The sequence below is a fragment of the Pristiophorus japonicus genome, chromosome 15 (assembly GCF_044704955.1).
Source record: "Pristiophorus japonicus isolate sPriJap1 chromosome 15, sPriJap1.hap1, whole genome shotgun sequence".
Taxonomy (NCBI): domain Eukaryota; kingdom Metazoa; phylum Chordata; class Chondrichthyes; family Pristiophoridae; genus Pristiophorus; species Pristiophorus japonicus.
In genome coordinates, this window is record NC_091991.1 from 14,276,145 (window position 1) to 14,299,011 (window position 22,867).

Below are 22,867 nucleotides of genomic sequence, written 5' to 3' on the forward strand. Positions count from 1 at the left end.
GGGATGAGGTGGTTTGGCGATGGCTGCGTGTATTTTTGGACATCACTGAATAAGTTGCACTGTCCGCCGGCACCACATGGCCATTCCTTTCCCAAGCCAGACTCAGGCGAGTGGTTCATAAAACGGGCCATGCATCAACACAAACTACAGAATCAGTGGGTACACGACACAATGAGCACATGCTGTTCACAAAGCAAAGCACCCAGATTGTCCATCCGCTCTCAATCTTTGCCAGTTTCCCTTTTCCAAGTCAAGAAGGCCTCAAATCAAACTAGTTTTTATTTTCTCTAAAGCTGCAAGTGGTCGTCAATTTAAAAGGGAACGAAAGTCATTGGGAGGCACTTCCCTCAAATTACTCTTCCTTTTCATAGAAATAATTCACAGTCATGGCAGAAATGTACCTTTTTAATGGAGTCACTGTGGAGAATCTCATTTCTCCCTCTTGTCCCCCTCATCCCCATTTCCTCCTCCCCCTCATGTCGTTTCCCTGTCATCCCCCTCATCTGAGGAAGGACATTCTTGCTATTGAGGGAGTGCAGCGAAGGTTCACCAGACTGATTCCCGGGATGGCGGGACTGACCTATCAAGAAAGACTGGATCAACTGGGCTTGTATTCACTGGAGTTCAGAAGAATGAGAGGGGACCTCATAGAAACATTTAAAATTCTGACGGGGTTAGACAGGTTAGATGCAGGAAGAATGTTCCCAATGTTGGGGAAGTCCAGAACCAGAGGTCACAGTCTAAGGATAAGGGGTAAGCCATTTAGGACCGAGATGCGGAGGAACTTCTTCACCCAGAGAGTGGTGAACCTGTGGAATTCTCTACCACAGAAAGTTGTTGAGGCCAATTCACTAAATATATTCAAAAAGGAGTTAGATGAGGTCCTTACTACTAGGGGGATCAAGGGGTATGGCGAGAAAGCAGGAATGGGGTACTGAAGTTGAATGTTCAGCCATGAACTCATTGAATGGCGGTGCAGGCTAGAAGGGCCGAATGGCCTACTCCTGCACCTATTTTCTATGTTTCTATGTTTCTATCCCCCCTGCCCATCTCTCCCTCCCCTCCCCACACATCTTCCCCCTCCCCCACCTATCTCCCACCCCACCACCATCTCCCCTCCATCTCCATGTCTCTTCCTCCTCCCCCCTCCCCCGACACATCTCCCGCCCCCACCACCATCTCCCCTCCATCTGCATGTCCCCCCACCTCTCTCCATGTCTCCCCCCTCACCCTGTCTCTCCCCTCTCCATATCTCCCGCACTGCCCCCCAATGTCTCTCCCCCTTCCCCCCTCTCCATGTCTCCCCCCCTCTCCATGTCTCCCCCCTCCCCCCACACATCTCCCACATGCACCACCATCTCCCCTCCTTCTCCATGTCTCTCCCCCCGCCCCACACATCTCCCGCCCCCACCACCATCTCCCCTCCATCTGCATGTCCCCCCCACCCCTCTACATGTCTCCTCCACCCATCTCCCTCTCCATGTCTCTCCCCCCCTCTCCATGTCTCCCCTCCCATCCCCCTCGCCATGCCTCCCCCCGCCATCTCCCTCTCCATGTCTCTCCCCCTCTCTATGTCTCTTCCCCTCCTTCTCCATATCTCCCCACTTCCCTCTCCATGTCTCCCCACCTCCCTCTCCATGCCTCACCCCTCTCTATGTCTCTTCCCCTCCTTCTCCATGTCTCCCCACCTCCCTCTCCATGTCCCCTCACCTCCCTCTCCATGTCTCTCCACCCCCCCCCCCCACGTTTGAGTGCAGCCACTCCACCTCCCTCCAAATCCATGAGCATGATGGGAAAACACCATTGATGAAAATGGCTGAAAGACCCTGGGGCTGAAATTCAGGCCTGCCAGAAAGCTTGCGCACCGACCATTTTCTCGGTGTTTTTACTGTCGGGTCCGATGAGGCGGACTCTTGATCCATTTTCACCTCTTTGGCAATTGTCTTTGGGGTGGACCGGAAGTCGGTCATAATGGGGATGGAAGTGCGGCGGTAAGTGCTGGTGAGGGACGGAAGTGGGGGCGGGACTGAGTCTCCGCCGCTGTCACTCAGCGGCAGAGCGGTGGTGAGGTCAGTGCGCGCGTGCGTCACCATGACTCTCCCCGCATTGAAAGGGGAGACAAGCCGTCTTATTTAGCTTCGCCCACTGGGCCACCAGGGAGGGTTTTGGCCCAAGGGGTGGGTGCCAGGCTGCCTGTTGTCAGCTCGGCCGAACCTGGGATCATAATTGTCCAGCCGATTGGCGGGCGCGGCAGTGCGCCCTCCCCGTGAAGGGCTGCCGTGACGCCGGGCCGCACTCACACAAAGCAAGGTGCGCTGACAGAAAAAGCTGTCGGGGGGCACCGTGCGGCGGTAAATTCCGCACGGAGCGGGTTAGAGATGCGGAAGAGCAGCGGTGTACGCTTTGATGACACGCTTGGGGGCGGTCGGCAGCAGCAGGGCGGAAGTGGCGACTGGCCAAAAAATCTCCCAGGTGAATTTGAATCAGGGCGGCCAATCGACTGCATGGTGACGGCCACTCAATTCTGCCGCAAACCGGCGGTAACGGGCTTTATCCGGACCCTGAACTTCGGCCCCCATGAGTTACAATTTACCACCCGTCTAATTTATAGAATTGCCAGTCCCTACCACGGCCTGCCGATAACAAGAGAACGGATAAACCACAATGCGGGTGACAACATTCAAATCATGGCAACGTAACAGAAAGGTTGCAGGCAATGGAAGCCGAGGGTTAGAGAAGCCAGGATTACAGGACAGCAGCTTCGGTTATTAGCGTGAAAACAACCACAGGCAACTGACTGACCAATCAGGTCTGAGAATACTCATCCTCCTCCTCTTCTTTGATGAGCAAACAGATAAAACAGGCAGTCATTACCGCCCCGATCAACTGCCAGGCAGAGAATGGCAGTTTTAGAAAATAACACTTAGCAACTTCTGAACATGTCATACCACATACCGAGCACTCAACACATTAAATTACCCGGCACAGAAACTTGTACATGCAAGTATGCCTGAAGTGCATCAGCTCATCTAAACCCACAAGTAGTGCCAGAACGCAGCTGATTGTCGAACAAGAATTCTACAGCTTGCTGTGTACTGGGAGTCTCTGCCCCTTCCTTCACTTTACCCCCAGATTTCCAGACTTCCCTGGGGTGGAGCTGGGACTGCAGTGAGCACAAACCTGTGGTAAAGGCAGTCAGGCCAGAGGGGCATTGCCAGTCTCCCTTTCCTACACACTGGCCCATTCACCACCGAATCAGAGTGGTGGTCCAACGGGACCATGTGCTGGGGAATCACCCCCCTCGCCCACCCCAAATATAGGTCTGTGGGACCGAAAGGAAAGAAAGACATTTAATTAAATATTGTGCAGCATTCCCTTCAACAAAACTCACCATCCAATAGTGACAGACACACTCACGGGCCGACAGTGACAGACACACTCACTATCCGATAGTGACAGACACACTCACCATCCGATAGTGACAGACACACTCACGGGCCGATAGTGACAGACACACTCACCATCGATAGTGACAGACACACTCACGGGCCGATAGTGACAGACACACTCACTATCGATAGTGACAGACACACTCACCATCGATAGTAACAGACACACTCACCATCCGATAGTGACAGACACACTCACGGGCCGATAGTGACAGACACACTCACTATCCGATAGTGACAGACACACTCACCATCCGATAGTGACAGACACACTCACGGGCCGATAGTGACAGACACACTCACCATCCGAAAGTGACAGACACACTCACCATCGATAGTGACAGACACACTCACCATCGATAGTGACTGACACACTCACGGGCCGATAGTGACAGACACACTCACCATCCGATAGTGATAGATACACTCACGGGCCGATAGTGACAGTCACACTCACTGTCCGATAGTGACAGTCACACTCACTGTCCGATAGTGACAGACACACCCACGGGCTGATAGTGACAGACACACTCACCATCCAATAGTGACAGACACACTCACCATCGATAGTGACAGACACACTCACGGGCCGATAGTGACAGACACACTCACCATCCAATAATGACAGATAGACTCACCATCGATAGTGACAGACACACTCACGGTTTTGCTAGTCATGTCGGTAGTTCGTAATGTCTGAGAAACAGGCTTCGATTGCATGTACCACTTGGGGAATGAATGGGAGCCATGTGAGACCTTATCCACATGCCAGACTAAGTATTATGCATTCATTATCAATCCATGAGATTCACTGAATCTCCATGCCAGTTTGGATGAGATGTGAGAAGACTAGTTTGCTCAGATCCATCATGACCAGGGGTGCTCCAGGACTGGTGATATGACTCACCTGAAGACCAGCTACACCAATGCCAACTGCTCCGATAATCAGAAGGTGATCTTCGAGGACCTGTTCTAATATAGTGATACATCCACCCTGCGAACAACACATTCAACATAAAGTAGTGCTTCAGTTAGTGCCAACTTTTCTGGCAAGAAAGACGTTTGGTTTTACTACGGAAATTTATTCAAGAATCTCATTACTTATAGAAAAATTAAGTACAGAAGCAAAGAGGTCCTGACTGTATTCAAAACGATGGTTAGACTACATCTGGAACACTGTGGGCTCCTCACTGTAGGAGAGCGATAACAAACCTGGAGAAAGTTCAACTCCGATAAATCAGAATGATACCAGCAATGAGGGATTGGCGGTATAAAGCTTGCCCGGGGCAATGAGGGTTATATTTCATTGGATGGAGAAAACTGAGAAAAGATATGATAGATAAAATAAAAATGTAAAGATCGATTGGGAGGCAAATCAGAAAGGTTACGATCCCAGGATAAGCATGAGACCCAGAAAGGTGGAGATTAGAGGGAAGTTTTACATCAAATACATGTTTTGCTGCAGTGGTGGTTGTTACTAAACCAATTTGAGCATTCAAAAAGGCATGAATAATTACTTACAGAGGAACACAGAGAGAAAGGAAAAAGGGCCGATGTAAAATTAAACCTGAGAAGGAGGAAGGACCCAAATATATCATCATTGGAGTCTTCATAAAATGAAGATTAATTGTCTTCATTAGTTTAGAATTAAAGCTGTCCTAATTAGTAAAGATAAAGTATTAATTTAAACAGAGCTATTTTCTGTGTCACGCACCAAGTGTTAACAACATACACCTGCCCTGTAAATATCCCTTCGCCCCACAGCACTCATATCGAGAGATACTATTGGTCGCTAGTTACTGGCTAAGGGTATGGTAGCCTCCTGGTTCTGGTTCTGGACGAGCAACAAGGTTAAACATGAAGTTTCCACCCTACCTAGTCTGGTTCACCCCAGCGCCAATCCACCTGGTTAATCTTAATGTCCGCTCAGAGATCGGCCAAGCCACTCAATTGTAAATCAACTACGACAACCGTAACCTTGCAGATCCCACGAAACTTCAAGCCAAACAAGACAAAGAAACCTTGTGATAATTTCTACCTGCCGCGCCCCTCGTGTTAAACATCACTCTGAGGGAAGCAAGAACACATAATGCATTGTGGAGGGGGACTTCAATGCCCACCATCAGGAGTGGTTCCCCACCTGAAAGACATATTTACCGACTGGGCCTATGTCGGGTAATGAGACAACCAACCAGAGGAAGTAACCTACCTGACCTCGTCCTCAGTAAAACTGAAGCCAATGGGGCCAAAGAGAAAACCCGCTAGTCACTGGAGTCATTCCAGACACAAAAGGAAGATGGCCATGGTCATCACCTGATAGACATATTTGTTTCAGCTGTGGCTCAGTGGGCAGCACTCTCGCCTCTGAGTCAGAAGGTTGTGGGTTCAATCTAGGGACTTGAGCACATAAATCCAGGCTGACAGGCTAGTGCAGTACTGAGGGAGGGCCGCACTGTTGGAGGTGCTGTCTTTCAGATGACATGTTAAACCGAGGCCCCATCTGCTCTCTCAGGTGGACGTAAAAGATCCCGTGGCACTATTTCGAAGAAGAGCAGGGGACTTATCACCGGTGTCCTGGCCAATATTTATCCCTCAATCAACATCACGAAAACAGATTATCTCTTTATTATCATATTGCTGTTTGTGGGAGCTTGCTGTGCGCAAATTGGCTGCTGCGTTTCCCACATTACAACAGTGCCTATTCTCCAAAAGTACTTCATTGGCTGTAAAGCGCTTTGAGATATCCGGTGGTCGTGAAAGGCGCTATAGAAATGCAAGTCTTTTTTTTCTTTCTTTATCAGAAGCCTCAGGACATCACTGCAACAGTTCCTTGGGGAAGGGTCCTAGGCCTAATTATCTTCAGCCATGACCTTCCTTCCATCATAAGGTCAGGAATGAGGCTGTTCAGTGACGATTCCACTGTTCAGCTCCATTTATAACTCTTCCGATAATGAGGCAGCCCATGCCAGCAGGACCCGGACAATATCTAGCTTGGGCTGACAAGTGCCAGGTAACATTCGCGTCACATAAGCCCAGCGAGAAAGAGCTCAACCTATCTCCCCCGCAAAATTTCAACAGCACCACCATCCTTGGGTCCCCCACCATCAACATTCTTGGGGCCACCAATTAAACCGAAGCTTAACTGGAATAGCGACATCCACACCATAGCAGGCCAGGGCAAGCAAGGCTGGTATTCTGTGACAAATGACTCATCTCCTGACCCCTCAATGTCTTTCCAGCATCTACAGGACTCAAGTGAAGAGAGTGTAATGGAATCGTCATTACTGGCCTGGATGGGTGCAGCTAGAACAAGACAGAGAGGGCCTGACAAGGTGGATGCAGAGAGGATGTTTCCACTGATAGGGAAGACTAGAACTAGAGGGCATAATCTTAGAATAAGGGGCTGCCCATTTAAAACTGAGATGAGGAGAAATTTCTTCTCTCAGATGGTTGTGAATCTGTGGAATTCGCTGCCTCAGAGAGCTGTGGAAGCTGGGACATTGAATAAGTTTAAGACAGATATAGACAGTTTCTTAAATGATAAGGGAATAAGGGGTTATGGAGAGCGGGCAGGGAAGTAGACCCGAGTCCATGATCAGATCAGGCATGATCGTATTAAATGGCGAAGCAGGCTCGAGGGGCCATATAGCCTACTCCTGCTCTTATTTCTTATGTTCTAAGAAGCTTGACTTGATTGGTGCCCATGACACTGAAGTCAATATCCAGTCCCTCCATCACCGATGCACCGTGACTGCAGTGTGTACGATGTACACGAGCTGAGTGCCAGAGGAGAGGTGAAAGTAGCCTTCCTTGGGCGGAGGCTGATAGAGCGTTAACTGTCCAGGTCTGGCATAGCTTGGCTGGGCAGCGGCTAGCTCTGGTGCACAGGTCTTCAGCTAGGGTGTTGTCAGGGCTCAAAGCCTTCACATCTCCTAGCCTGTGACCTCTATCACCAACAACCACAACAGCAGCAGCATTATGGGAGCACCATCACCTCCAGGCTACACACCGTCCTGACCTGGACACATACTGCCATTTCTTCATGGTCAATAGGCCAATATCCTGGGATACCCAACCTAACACCATCACGGGAACACTGTCACTACATGGCACAAAGCAAGATGGTTGTGGTTCACTCAGAGAATTGTGAACCTGTGGAATTCTCCACCACAGAAAGTTGTTGAGGCCAGTTCGTTACATATATTCAAAAGGGAGTTTGATGTGGCCCTTATGGCTAAAGGGATCAAGGGGTATGGAGAGAAGGCGGGAGTGGGATACTGAAGTTGCATGATCAGCCATGATCATATTGAATGGTGATGCAGGCTTGACGGGCCAAATGGCGTACTCCAGCACCTATTTTCTATGTTTCTATGTTTCTATACCCACAATATCTCCGTAATAGTGTCCCACTCCATTCCTGCCTCAGCCCATCTGCTGCTGAAACCCTCATCCATTATTTTGTTATTTCGAGGCACAACTATTCCAACGCTTTCCTGGCTGGCATCCCATCTTCCACCCGCCGTAAACTTGAACTCATTCAAAACTCTGCTGCCCCATGTCCTAACTCAGACCAAAGTTGCATTCACCCATCATCCCGTGTGCTCACTGACCTACGTTGGTTCCTGGTCCTTCAATGCCTCGATTTTAAAATTCCCACCACATGTTCAAAACACTCCATGGCCTCACCCCTCATTATTTCTGTGCCTTCCTGCAGCTCAACAACTATGTGGGATCTCTGCATTCCACCAATTCTGGCCTCTTGTGCATCTCGCACTTCCTTCGCCCCAACACAGGTGGCCGTGCCTTCAGCCATCTATGCCCCAAGCTCTGGAATTCCCTGCCTAACCCTCTCCACCTCTCGCTCCTCCTTTAAGATGCTCCTTAAAACCTACCCGTTTGATCAAGCTTTTGGGCACCTGCTTCCTTCTTTGGCTTGATGTTATTTTTTGTCTGATTTATGCTCCTGTGGATTGCCTTGGGACATTTTACTACATTAAAAGTGGTATATATGTGCAAGTTGTTGGAGGTCACCTTATCAGCCCCAGGACATTGCTGCAGGAGTTCCTCAGGGCAGTGTCCTAGATGCAACCATCTTTGGCTGCTTCATCAATGACCTTCTCTCCGTCATAAGGTCAGAAGTGGGGATGTTTGCTGATGACACAGTGTTCAGTGCCATTTGCAACTCTCAGATAATGGAGCAGTCCATGCCCGCATGCAACAAGACCTGGACAACATTCAGGCTTGGGCTGATAAGTGGCGAGTAACATACGCACCACACAAGTGCCAGGCAATGACCATCTCCAACAGGCGAGAGTCTAACCACCTCCCCTTGACATTCAATGGCATTCCCATCACCGAATGGCCGAATCATCAACATCCTGGGGGTCACCATTGACCAGAAACTTAACTGGACCAGCCACATAAATAATGTGGCGACAGGAGCAGGTCAGAGGGCGGGTATCCTGGGTGGATGTTCTAAGCTCACGTTACCTATGCTCTGTGCCCCTGGGGAAGGTCAGAGGAGATAGTGTAAACACGTCAAGGGGTGAGACTGGAAGAAGGGATGGGATCAGAGGAAAGTGAAGAGAAGGGCCTGGTGTTGAAGCTTGCGGTCCTTGATACCTGAAAGATCATAAGCTTCTGGTCGCCTATCATTTTAATTCTCCGCCCCACTCCCATTCTGACCTCGGCCTCCTACACTGTTCCAATGAAGCTCCATGGAAGCTCGAGAAACAGCACCTCATCCTTCAATTAGCCACTTTACAGCCTTCCGGATTCAACAATTTCAGATCATAACCTCTGCTTCTATTCTTTCGGACGGCAGCTGTTGCTGATGTTTCTGCCATTCCCATTTACACCTCCTGTTACAAAAGCAAAATACTGTAGCTGCTGGAATCTGAAATAAAAACAGAAAATGCTGGAAATCTCAGTGGGTCAGGCAGCATTTGTGGAGAGAGAGAAACAGAGTTAATGTTTCAAGTCGACAACCCTTCGTCGGAACACCTCCTCTAGATCCATCCTTTGTTTCTATACTTGTCCCATTACCATTTCCTTTCGCCTCGCACCATCATTCCGTTTGTCATTTAATCTCTCCTGCCTTCCACCCTATCACAGACCTTCCCCTTTTGTTCTTTCCTCCTTGCCTCCCTTTCCCTGCCCCTACACTTGCTTAAAACCTGTTACATCTCTAACTTTTTCCAGTTCTGACAAAGGGTCACTGACCTGAAACGTTAACTCTGTTTCTCTCTCGCCCTAGATGCCACCTGACCTGCTGAGTATTTCCAGCATTTTCTGTTTTTACCTTTGATAGAGAAGTTGTACCAGAGGATTGGAGGGTATCCATGTAACCCCTCTAAACAAGGGAGAAAGGGTTAAACCAGCTAACGACAGACCAATCAACAGATCAGTAGTGGGTGAGCTTCCGGAGGCCATAAAATTAATAGTAACCTAGAAATACACGGGTTAGTTATAGACTACAACAGCAAAAACAACTTGTATTTATATAGCGCCTTTAACGTAGTGAAACATCCCAAGGTGCTTCACAGGAGTATTATGAGATTAAAATTTGACACCGAGCTGCATAAGTAGAAATTAGCGCAGGTGACCAAAAGCTTGGTCAAAGAGGTATGTTTTAAGGAGCGTCTTGACAGAGGAAAGAGAGGTAAAGAGGCCAAGAGGTTTAGGCAGAGAGTTCCAGCGTTTGGTGCCCAGGCAACAGAAGGCATGACCACCAATGGTTGAGCGATTATAATCAGGGATGCTCAGGAGGGCAGAATTAGACGAGCGCAGACATCTCGGGGGGTGGGGTGGGGGGCGCGTTGTGGGACTGGAGGAGATTAAAGAGATAGGGAGGGGCGAGGCCAGGAGGGATTTGAAAATAAGGATGATAAATTTGAAATCGAGGCGTTGCTTAACCGGAAGCCAATGTAGGTTAGCGAGTACAGGGGTGATGGGTGATCGGGACTTTGTGTGAGTTAGGAGACGGGCAGCCGAGTTTTGGATCACCTCTAGTTTAAGCACAGTAGAATGTGGGAGGCCAGCCAGGAGTGCGTTGGAATAATCATGTCGCGAGGTAACAAAGGCATGGATGAGGGCTTCAGCAGTGGATGAGCTATAGCAAGGGTGGAGACAGGCGATATTATGGTGGTAGTTATGCTGCAGATATGTGATCGAAAGCTCATTTCAGGGTCAAATATGACACCAAGGTTGCGAACAGTCTGGTTCAGCCTCAGACAGAAGTAGGGGAGAGGGATGGAGTCAGTGGCTAGGGAACGGAGTTTGTGGCGGGGACTGAAAACTATGGCTTCCAATATTCAATTGGAAAAAATTTCTGCTCATCCAGAACGGGATGTCGGACCAGCAGTCTGACAATTTAGAGACCGTGGAGGGGTCGAGAGAAGTGGTAGTGAGGTAGCTAACATCATCATAGGCGGTCCCTCGAACGAGGATGACTTGCTTCCACGAGAATTCACAGATGTTTCAATGAAGGACCCGATGTTCCAGTCCTGAACTCCAATTGAGGGGATGGAAGATGCCTGTGCGTGGATTTTTTTAACGTGTGGTGACCGTTGCACACCAGCCACCACACGGGCTTGACAGAGCTAGGTCTTGGTCCAGTGGCAAGGGTTAACCAGGACGACTGGAGAGCTGCTCTGCTGCACGGACCTAGTATGCACACATATCGCAGTGTGGGCTGGCCCGTGCTGCCCCTGGGCCCTCTCCTCTTCTGGGCCCCATACCCTCATTCGGCGCAACTCCGCCACGATCCCTCAACGCTCCTCCACCACAAAAACACACGCCGCACCTCCACCACGATCTCCCGCCGCACCTCTGCACCAAACATTCGCAGAACCTCTGCCACAATCACCCACCAAATCTCAGCCACGATCCCTCATCACTCCTCCACCCCGATCACTCATCGCAAGCCCGCCAAAACACAAGCATAAAATACAAAATACAATGCTAACCTATCAGAATCCTAAACCTCATTTTAATTAATCGTTAATCTCAGTGGCCTAAGATGTGTGGTGGATGGGTTAACTTCATTACTTCTAGGCAGATTAACACAGAGGCCAACAAAGCCATAGTCCATGATCTCCATTAAAAAAGGTGCTAAACTCAGGCCGGTTAAATATCAAACTAAAGATGGATAGTAAAACAAAACGCAAAGACTGCAGCTGCTGGAAATCTAAAATGGAAACAGAAAATGCTGGAAACACTCAGCAGGTCAGGCAGCACCTGGGGAGAGAGGAAGGCAAGGTTAACATTTCAGATTAATTCGTCAGTCTTCATTCCCCACCAGGATAAGACTTCAGGCCCTCTGCTTCTTCCTTGAACAGCAGCGTAACCAGTCTCCATCCACCACCACCTGGCTGAACTTGCTCTCTCATTGAACTACTTTTCCTTTAACTCCACTCACTTCCTCGAAAATAAAAGGGATTGCTATGGAAGCCGGCATGGGTCATACTCATGTCTGCCTTTTTGTAGGATATGTTGAGTATTATTTATTCCAGTCCTACTCAGGCCCCCTCCCTGACCTCGTCTTCTGGTACATAGATAGATGACTGTTGCCGCTGCTTCCTGTTCTTTTCCTGAGCTGGAAAATGTCATTAATTTCGCTTAGAACGAGGGTTCGGATAAAAGATTATTGACCTGAAACAACCCTACCCTCCTCTTTCCACAGATGCTCCCCGACCTGCTGAGTGTCTCCAACGTTTACCATCTATTAAAGATTGGCAGAATCAATTTTTGTCAACAGCAGCAATATGACACAAGAAGCTGAAAATCCTCTGTCACTCACAGCAGTATACTATTGCCAGCTATACCCATCTTTCTAGGTACAAACCCCCGGCTTCAGCACTGCCATAAGTCCAATCAGCTCAATGAATCCCACCATAACTATGGCAGCAATACCACCTTCTGTCCATCGCATCAACTGTCATTATCCCACGACTCATTCAGAGACAAACTATCTTTGTTGCTGCCAATATTAAGGGTTGTCTGTAATCAGCTGTATTAATCGGTAATTCCAAATTGCTCTTCTGTCGTGTGCCGAAATTACACTGCGCGATGCTACAGCACAAACACACACCATCTGTAACTGCTCTTCGCTGATATTTTAGCTGAGGCAATTATCCTTTAAAATAACCTTCCGTGACATGATTCAAGGGGCTATTCCTTTGAAAAATATCTGGGTGTCATCAGCGTACATGTGGAAACTGACGCCGTGTTTCCGGATGATGTCGCCAAGGGACAACATGTAGATGAGAAATGGGAGCGGACCACGAATAGATCCTTGGGGGACACCAGAGGTAACGATGCGGGAGAGGGAAGAGAAGCTTTTGCGGGTGATTCTCTGGCTACGATTAGTTAGATAAGAATGGAACCAAGTGAGTGCAGTCCCACCCAGCTGGATGACTCTGGAGAGGCGTTGGAGAAGATAAAGTGGTCAACTGTGTCAAAGGACAGCCAGCATGGATTTGTAAAAATTAAATTGTGTCTGACAAACATAACCAAGTTCTGCGTGTGTAAAGGGAATGCCAAGCTAAAAGGTGAAACTCAGCCAGTGATGTGAGACATTCGGCTGCCCATTAAGTTTGGATAGAAAGAGCTGCTGATAGAATAAGCTATATGGCAACTAAACCGTTATTGACTGCCAGACTTCACAACTTCTCAGCAAATATTCAGCTGTCATCGGCTCCCGAGCTGGGAGAGAGAGAGAGAGAGAATGCAGTCAATGGCCGACAGAGAGCTCTTTTGATAAGTAGTAATAAAATCTGGCAGCTGATGCGAGCTTGAGCCGGCCTGCGGTGGGCCGCTGATCGTGTATTGGGTCGGGTGGATTTAGGAGAATTATCAAGTGGTTCCGAGACATGTCCCACTTGCATCAAACAGAGCAGCCTGCTGCTGGAAGCGCTCACATTCCTTCCTCTAACAAACATCTCAACAATCGCCACTATGTTGCTTCCGTCTGCCGTGGGGACTATAAACCATTCCAGCTTCAGAGAGACTGGGGAGAGAAGATTCATTTCCCAACGATTCCCGGGAGGTGTTTATTCACATAAAAGTGAAAGAATTTGCCAACCAATGATGGTGAGCTGATGGGGTGTGGGGTTCCTGCCGCTCTGCCAATGCAAACACACAACTTTTGCAAACTTTAGAAACCGGAAGGTTTCTCGGGGGCAATTTTTTGCAACGCTTTTTACATGTGAAATTCAACAAGTATTTATAATCATAGCAGATTTTGTGGTTTATAAAGTTCTCTAATTTTCTCATTAACTTATTGACTGATGTAACTTTGTGTGTCGCACCACTGCACAAAACAAATTCACACAGCAGGGCCTCACCTGCTCCTAAACATTTCCCAGCCCTTTAGAGAAACAGCAATTACCTTCCATCTGTATTGGCGGATAAAAAGCACTCGGTCAAAAATCACTCAGTAAATTCTCTTGTCTTCTGTTTGAATTTGAAAATTAATGAAAAATCGCAATATTTTCTCATCTCATTAAATTTATTCAAAGTAAAAATGTGAGTATTTTGTGCACTACAGCTGCAGGTTCCAGTTTGATGCAGAATCCTGTAACTCAGCAACTGCTGACCATCTCAAAATAATTAAACGGATAAGATCGGAGCTTTCCCATTAGCAGAGGGCAAGAGACACTTCTGTTTAAGAGTTTAGAATAGAATATAGAAGCTGTGTGGGAGAGAGGCTTAGCGGACCGACCCTTCACCCCGGGAGTTGGACTGAATCCAGCTGAGAGTGATGGGATCAAAGTCTGTTTGTGGTCGGTTAGAATCACATGTGATTTTGGGCGATATTTCCGGCCTTAGTGCTTTTTTTGATTTTCAGGATCGCTGGAATGCTGCCCATTTTAAAAGCCGCTAGTTTTGCCTTTTTAATTTGGGTGATAGCCTTAGCGATGTGAAATGGGCCGTAGCGATGTATATCAGTCGTGCAAGGCTGGTGTCCATAGCAACGGCCGTTCTGCGTATGCGCGTTTTTTTTTTAGCAAAGAACTTTTCCTGTGATTCGGGAGTTCAGGGGTCATCTACGCATGCTCAGAAGACTGAAAGAGGGAGAGAGAGAAGGAGAGAAAAGGAAGCTGAAAATAAGTCTAGTATGGAGGGTGAAAAATGTCAAACCAATCGAGCGATAGTAGCATGCAGCAGGAGCTGTCAAGCTGCCGAAGTATCGTCAGTGGCCCAAGAAAGGCGTGAGGCAGACCAGTGCCGCAAGCGGTGGAACAGTCTGGTTGCATTGGCAAGAGTAACTATTCCAATTATTACATTTTAAATTGTAATGATGCATTGACCCATTAATTAGAATGTAAATCTGCCAGATTGTAATTAAGCTGGGTAATCTTGGGTCGCTTCCCTGCTAAGATTTGGACTGGGGTCAGAACCGGCGCCCTTTAAGTCTAATTTTACTGAGATGCCTTAAACTTAATCAACAGTATTAATTATTATTTAAAGGAATAACTAGAAACAGACAGACCGCAAACATTCGGCATTTCTACCACTTTAGTTTAGAAGGAGAATTCTTGTGTGTTGTGAGCAAATCTTTAACTTGGGCACCATCTCCTTTTTGGTTACATTGGTGGATGGGGCACGACTGAGCACTGAGGGGGTCCAGTCACCTTTACCCAGACTGTGTGAGTCTCTCCGGCTGCTGTCAGTCACACAGTGATCCAACCTGGACTGGGAGAGAGCTGCCCTGGCTCACTGTCTACCCTGGGACACTTTGGGACATTAGCTCCAGCCACACAGAGGTCTCCGAGCACAGCCCATGGACACAGAGCCCCCTCCCATTATAGTCCTGTCATTGCCGAGCTCACCAGCAGTCCTGATTTCCCCCCCCCCCCTCAGGGACCTCCATCGATTCCAATAAACCGCCTACCTCCGCTCAGGCGCCGAATGGCACGGCCCGTGGATGGGCCTTTTGTGGAGATTGTACACGAGATGTTTGGTGTCAAGCATTCGTTCATAAACACGATCTTATTAAATATTTTCTCTGAACGTAGATGTTATAACCATGCATCCATTGGATACAAACCGTATTATCATATAACGTTAATGATGAATAGCATGTGGGGTGACTAATTATGGATTATAATATCTGTTGTGTTTCCATAATAGTACCTAGTCAATTAGTTTATGCCATGCTCTTGTCACGTTTGCAGAGGAAGATATCTAAAAATCAGGCAGACCGGAGGAAGGCCTGCTGAGCTGCACCCTCTGATGGACCTGGAAGAACGTGCCGCAGTACTAGTGGGCACCCATAATCGTTCTGCCACCCGTGGTGGTGCAGATCCCGTTGTTGTGCCACGTGAGTAATGTGAAAAGTAATGGTAAACCAGTAGTAATTTACAGTAATTTAATGCCATTTGATTATAATATATGAATGATGTAATGTTATGCAGGTAGCTTCTGTACTCTTCAGTATTCTCATGTTAATCATATGTAAGGTCTCTCGTTCACAGTTAATGCAGTATTGTTGCTCCTCATACATATGCCTGCGCATCGCAAGCATTCTCATGTCTCCCCTTCTCTTCTACTAACCTCAATCATGTTTTCCAGCTCCCCAGGTGCAACGGGAGGCCCCTGCACCAACGCCTGTACAGTTGCTGGTCGTCATCACCACGGGTGACGAACAGCAAAGTGAGGAGGAGGAGGACGTAACCGAAATTGACGTTTCATCTGCGTTACCTGCGGCCAATTCATCCTCAACGGATGAAGTAGCGGGATCAAGCGGCTTGCAGCAGGCCACTCCGAGTCGTCCAGTTTCCACGCCGATCCCGCAGAGGTTGGGACGGCGAGGTAGGCACGCGCTGCGACGGGCTGATGTCAATGAGGGCATGATGTCACTGTCGAGGGCGAGCATCAACATAAGTTGAGAGCTCCTCTGCCAGAATATCTGAGGGCATGGGGCAGATAGTCGCGGCAATGGGGTGAACAACTGACTCTGTCGATGCCTTGTGGCACGCGATAGTTTCAGGATACAGCACTGCACCCCAAGGTGCTGTACCACCAACCAGCACGACAGGTGCGAGACAGGAGGAAGATCCTCCTTCTGACTCGGAAGAAGCTTCTTCGCAAACGTCTTCTCCTCCAACCACTGAGGTCATTCTGCCAACGTCACCACCCCCCCCCTCCCTCCACCACCCACCCCACAGCAGCCCTTGAGGTGCTCTGCTGCAAGACGTCTTGGTTCCGTTACTCGGGGAGTACGTGGGAGATGGGGGTTACAACAAGGGGCTCAAGTTACAGGAGGGAAGCGTGGCCGCAGGTCGGGGGAGAGGGCGGGGTGGGGGGAGTGTGCTGTATATTATTGTTGTTATTAAAAAAGATTGTTGAATGTTGACTGTTGGGGATGGTGGGAGGGTGTTCTTGTTATATTGTTCTGTTAAAAATGTTGTTCATTGTTGGCGGTTGTGGGGGGGGGGTGTTATGTATGTTTGTTTAAAAAAAATTAAAAATATATGTTAAATTATAAAAATTTTTATTTAAGTTTACAATTGTTATGAAGTGTCTTCTAATAACATAAGGTAAAACATCAATACAAGGGTTGGAAACAATGGTCATGGCCAGGCCAGGCAAAGATGAAACATAACACAACTGTAACTGTCACCAACGTAACTTCACGCAAAGCGTTCATTTATGAGCTGCTGACGCAAGAGTTTTGCAGCTGTGTAACTACCACGAGGCTTTTCCAGTGGTTTGGGGGGGTTGTGGGGGTATGAATTCATCACTAGGCTGATTGTCCTCCTGGAGATCCTCATCCTCCTCCTTGTCCTCCTCTTCTGCCTCCCCTCTCTCCTGAGGTGGACCGGCAGTCCCATCTGGCAATTGTTGTCCTCTCCTGATAGCTAGGTTACGCAACATGCAGCACACCACAATGAACTCAGCGACCTGCTCAGGGTGGTATTGTAGGTTGCCACCTGAGTGGTCCAGGCATCTGAAGCACTGCTTCAGAACTCCAATTGTCTTTTCGACGATATTGCATGTAGCTATATGGCTTTCATTATAGCGCTTCTCAGCTTCCCTCTGGGGATTACACGGGGGGGGGGGGGGTGGTCATGAGCCAGCTGGCAAGGCCATATCCTTTATCCCCCAGCATCCAACCGTGAACTCGTGGTTGACTCTTAAACAGGTCAGAGACAGTGCTCTCACGCAAGATGTGCACATCATGAATGCTGCCTGGAAAATTTGCATTTACTGCCTTGATTACTTGCTTGTGGTCGAGAACGAGCTGCACATTCAGGGACTGGAATCCCTTTCGGTTCCGAAACACCTCTGCATCCTGAAATGGTGCTCGCAGGGCAATGTGCGTACAGTCTATTGCTCCCTGCACCTTGGGGAAGTTTGCTATTCTCAAGAAACCCAAAGCCCTCTGAGTCTTGTTGTGCGAGGCCCCTTGGGGAAGAGTGACCATAATATGGTAGAATTCTTTATTAAGATGGAGAGTGACACAGTTAATTCAGAAACTAGGGTCCTGAACTTAAGGAAAGGTAACTTGGATGATTTGAGGCATGAATTGGCTAGAATACACTGGCAAATGATACTTAAAGGGTTGACGGTGGATAGGCAATGGCAAACATTTAATGATCATATGGATGAACTTCAGCAATTGTACATCCCTGTTTGGAGTAAAAATAAAACGGGGAAGGTGGCTCAACTGTGGCTAACAAGGGAATAGTGTTAAATCCAAGGAAGAGGCATATAAATTGGCCAGAAAAAGCAACAAACCTGAGGACTGGGAGAAATTTAGAATTCAGCAGGGGAGGACAAAGGGTTTAATTAAGAGGGGGAAAATAGAGTACGAGAAGAAGCTTGCCGGGAACATAAAAACTGACTGCAAAAGTTTCTATAGATATGTGAAGAGAAAAAGATTAGTGAAGACAAACGTAGGTCCCTTGCAGTCAGATTCAGGTGAATTTATAATGGGGAACAAAGAAATGGCAGACCAATTGAACAAATACTTTGGTTCTGTCTTCACGAAGGAAGACACAAATAACCTTCCGGAATACTAAGGGACCGAAGGTCTCGTGAGAAGGAGGAACTGAAGGATATCCTTATTAGGCGGGAAATTGTGTTAGGGAAATTGATGGGATTGAAGGCCGATAAATCTCCGGGGCCTTATAGCCTGCACCCAGAGTACTTAAGGAAGTGGCCCTAGAAATAGTGGATGCATTGGTGATCATTTTCCAACAGTCTATCAATTCTGGATCAGTTCCTATGGACTGGAGGATAGCTAATGTAACATCACTTTTTAAAAAGGGAGGGAGAGAGAAAGTGGGTAATTATAGACCGGTTAGCCTGACATCAGTAATGGGAAACATATTGGAATCAATTATTAAGGATGAAATAGCAGCGCATTTGGAAAGCAGTGACAGGATCGGATCAAGTCAGCATGAATTTATGAAAGGGAAATCATGCGTGACAAATCTTCTAGGATTTTTTGAGGATGTAACTAGCAGAGTGGACAAGGGAGAACCAGTGGATGTGTATTTGGACTTTCAAAAGGCTTTTAACAAGGTCCCACACAAGAGAGTGCAAAATTAAAGCACATGGTATTGGGGGTAATGTATTGACGTGGATAGAGAACTGGTTGGCAGACAGGAAGCAGAGAGTCGGGATAAACGGGTCCTTTTCAGAATGGCAGGCAGTGACTACTGGAGTGCCGCAGGGCTCAGTGCCGGGACCCCAGCTCTTTACAATATACATCAATGATTTGGATGAAGGAATTGAGTGTAATATCTCCAAGTTTGCAGATGACACTAAACTTGGTGGCGGTGTGAGCTGTGAGGGGGACGCTAGGAGGCTGCAGGGTGACTTGGACAGGTTGGGTGAGTGGGCAAATGCACGGCAAATGCAGTATAATGTGGATAAATGTGAGGTTATCCACTTTGGTAACAAAAACACAAAGGCAGAATATTATCTAAATGGCAGCAGATTTGGAAAAGGGGAGGTGCATTGAGATCTGGGTGTCATGGAACATCAGTCTTTGAAACTTGGCATACAAGTACAGCAGGAAAATGGTATGTTGGCCTTCATAGCTAGGGGATTTGAGTATAGGAGCAGGGGGGTCTTACTGCAGTTGTACAGGGCCTTGGTGAGGCCTCACCTGGAATATTGTGTTCAGTTTTGATCTCCTAATCTGAGGAAGCACATTCTTGCTATTGAGGGAGTTCAGCGAAGGTTCACCAGATAGCAGGACTGACATATGAGGAGAGACTGGATCAACTGGGCCTTTATACATTGGAGTTTAGAAGGATGAGAGAGGATCTCATAGAAACATATAAGATTCTGACGGGACGGGACAGGTTAGAATGCGGGAAGAATTTTCCCGATGTTGGGGAAGTCCAGAACCAGGGGACACAGTCTAAGGATAAGGGGTGGGCCATTTAGGACTGAGATGAGGAGAAACTTCTTCACTCAGAGAGTTGTTAACCGGTGGAATTCCCTGCCTCAGAAAGTTGTTGATGCCAGTTCATTGGATATATTCAAGAGGGAGTGAGATATGAACCTTACGGCTAAGGGGAACAAATGGGGTATGGAGCGAAAACAGGAAAGGGGTACTGAGGGAATGATCAGCCATGATCTTATTTAATGGTGGTGCAGGCTCGAAGGGCCGAATGGCCTACTCCTGCACCTACTTTCTATGTTTCTGTGCCTCCCTTGTCATAGGGAAGCTTATAAAGTCCATTCTGCGAGCGTAAAGGGCTTCAGTCACCTGTCGAATGCAGCAATGTGTGGCGTGCTGAGAGATACCACAAATGACCAGCTGAGGCCTGAAAGGAGCCCGATGCGTAGAAGGAAAGTGCCGCAGTAACCTTAACCTCAACGCGCAGAGCGGTCCTGATGGTGCTGGTAGGCTGCAGATCTACCTTAATTAGCACAGGCAGCAGAAGGAGCGTGCGGCAAACCAGTCCCACCCACCCCTTCCCTCGCCGAATCTCTGTCCCACCTGTGGCAGGGTCTGTGGCTCTCATATTGGACTGTTCAGCCACCAAAGAACTCACTTCAGGAGTGGAAGCAAGTCTTCCTCGATTTTGAGGGACTGCCTGTGATGATGAATTAGCTGGCATATCTCACTGATGACCTCATTTCGGAATTGCAGCCTTCTAACGCACGTGTTATCGAACAAGTCCAGGTACGATCGCTTATCCCTATAAACGCATTGGGTGTACCATCTCCTCCTCATGAGTAGTCTGCCATCTCTTTGATTGGGCACATAATACTCTTCAATAAACCTTCTCCCATCTCTATTTTGCAGCATGTGGTTAGTCATCAATACTGCCTGAGAAATTAAAGGCCACTTCACTGTAAATCACTATAAATGCCCTTAATTTGTCCTCCACAAATACAAATGCGATTAGATGATTGGCAAGAGTCAAAAACGCCCTTAAAATCACTCACAAATTGCTTCTCCTGACAACTATTTCAAGCAGCCTTTTATTAAAGATCCTCTGAGTTATGAAATGGCGTCCGTCGTGCTGAGTTAAGGTCAGGTGATCGACGCTTTTCTTCAGCATCTTTTTGGGCTAGCGATCATTTGGGCGAATTATGGGCAAAATGCCGAAAGTAGCTCTCGCCGATAATTTGGGCGATAATCAGGCACTAGTTTCCATTATAAACACTATTCTGGACCTTGCACGAGGATGACATCAAATTTTTAAAAGAAAAATAGGCCGGGCGATGCAGCTAATTCCTGTGAGCCGAAATTTGCGCTGGCGATAAATGGGTGATAATCGGGCGCTAGTTTCCATTTTTGAAAAATGGGCGACAGCCTGAATTTCAGCACTTATATGGGTGCTGAATGGGCGATGATGTGCCGAAAGTCTAGTCCACAGAATCTTACAGCATGGAATGAGGTCCCATGTTTGGTCTCTAAATGAATGAACCCCATCGTCTCATTTGCCACATCCTTTTAATTTTTTATTTTCAAATATTTAGGGGCCAAAATTGCCCCGTTTTATTGCCTCATTTGTGCCTTCGGAGGATGCTAACGGGGTGCAATGGCATTTTCGCCTGGAGGGAGCGGCTCCGGGAAAATTGCTCCGGAGGTTTGGGGGCGCTTTCCTGGCACCGCCGTACGCCGAGATTAGCGTCCTGGGCTGGAGCGCAACCGTCGTGCCGAATCCCCACCACCCTTCAGGGGAAATTGCCCCGCGGGCCGCGAAGCGGGTGGACATCTGCAATCGGGGCACCCCTTAAAGGGGAGGCCTTTAGTGCCCCGGGCCACCATTTTTATTTGTTGGGCAATCCCTTGCGTCGGCCCGTCAATGGCGGCCCTTGCGTTCACCGGGCCACCGTCGTTCTGCTTTGGGTGCCGGGTTGCTGGCCCGGTCGATTGCCTCCCTGGTAGCCCAGTGGCGGCCACCAAAGGGCCTGCGGAGTGCGGAGTGGCCCTCCCTTTTAATGGAATTGATGCTTCGCATAGTGCTGGACTCAGAGCTGCGCTACCGTCCCGTGAGCGCCACTCACAGGACGCGGAGCACCGGAGACAGCGCCCGCTTCGATTGAGGGGTGTACGGCCCAATTCCGCGTCGGGGGGCGGGACCTCCGGGCGGGGTGAGGGCCAATTTCCAGCCCACAATTGTTTCTTTTCAAAACACTATTTTAGATTTTGCTACCTGTTGTTTCAAGCCAGGCATCCCAGGTTTTGACAACTTTCTGTGCAAAAATAAATAAATAACTTCTCCCTTAGTTTTTTTTGTTAGTGGTGATCTTAAATTTACACCTGAGGTTACCAGTGGAAATGTTTTTTCATGATATGCCCTGTCAGAACCGCTTCATAATCATAAACCCCAATCAGATCTTCTCTTAACTTTCTGTTCTCATTTAAAGCATTTTAGTTTTGTTCCTCTCTCCTCATATCCAAAGCCTCTCCTGCCTGGTATTTAAAAAATAAATTAATTCCCGAGATATGGGTTTGCCTGGAAGGCCGGCATTTATTGCCCATCCCTAGTTACCCTTGAGAAGGTGGTGGTGAGCCACCTTCTTGAACCGCTGCAGTCCGTGTGGCGAAGGTGCTCCCACATTTCAACTGTTATCCCAGTCAATCATCACCTTCGCTAGGGTGGATGGAGAATTTCTCTGGGCCATTTGATGAGCAGCAGTCCGATCCTGCCTGGGGACACGCTCCCTCGTCCACCCAGCCCAGGTTTGCACCAATTGTCAGACAGGCGGAGCGGGATAATCTGGCAGCAATCTGCAAGATCTGGCCAGTTAACGTTTACTATTGACTTTAGGTTTTAAAGACGACCATACCTGCAGCTTGGACCGACTGTTTGCAGCTATTTTCCGTGTTGGTGGGCGAGCTGTTGCTATGTGCTGATGTTTGAGCTGTATTTACAGAGCTGGGACTGTCACAGAAACATCGGCAAAGGCTTTTGAAATCAAACCGCACAAATGCT

The 22,867-nt window shown here is 48.1% G+C and overlaps 1 protein-coding gene across 1 annotated transcript in view; it reads right to left on the bottom strand.

Moving 5' to 3' along the window:
• The window catches only part of tspan11 (tetraspanin 11), a 92,042-nt gene that overhangs the window by 3,259 nt on the left and 65,916 nt on the right, over positions 1 to 22,867 (bottom strand). The window contains exon 6 of the mRNA XM_070901564.1: positions 4,357 to 4,443. Coding sequence (XP_070757665.1) covers positions 4,357 to 4,443 — 87 coding nt within the window. The remainder of the gene's footprint in view (positions 1 to 4,356; positions 4,444 to 22,867) is intronic.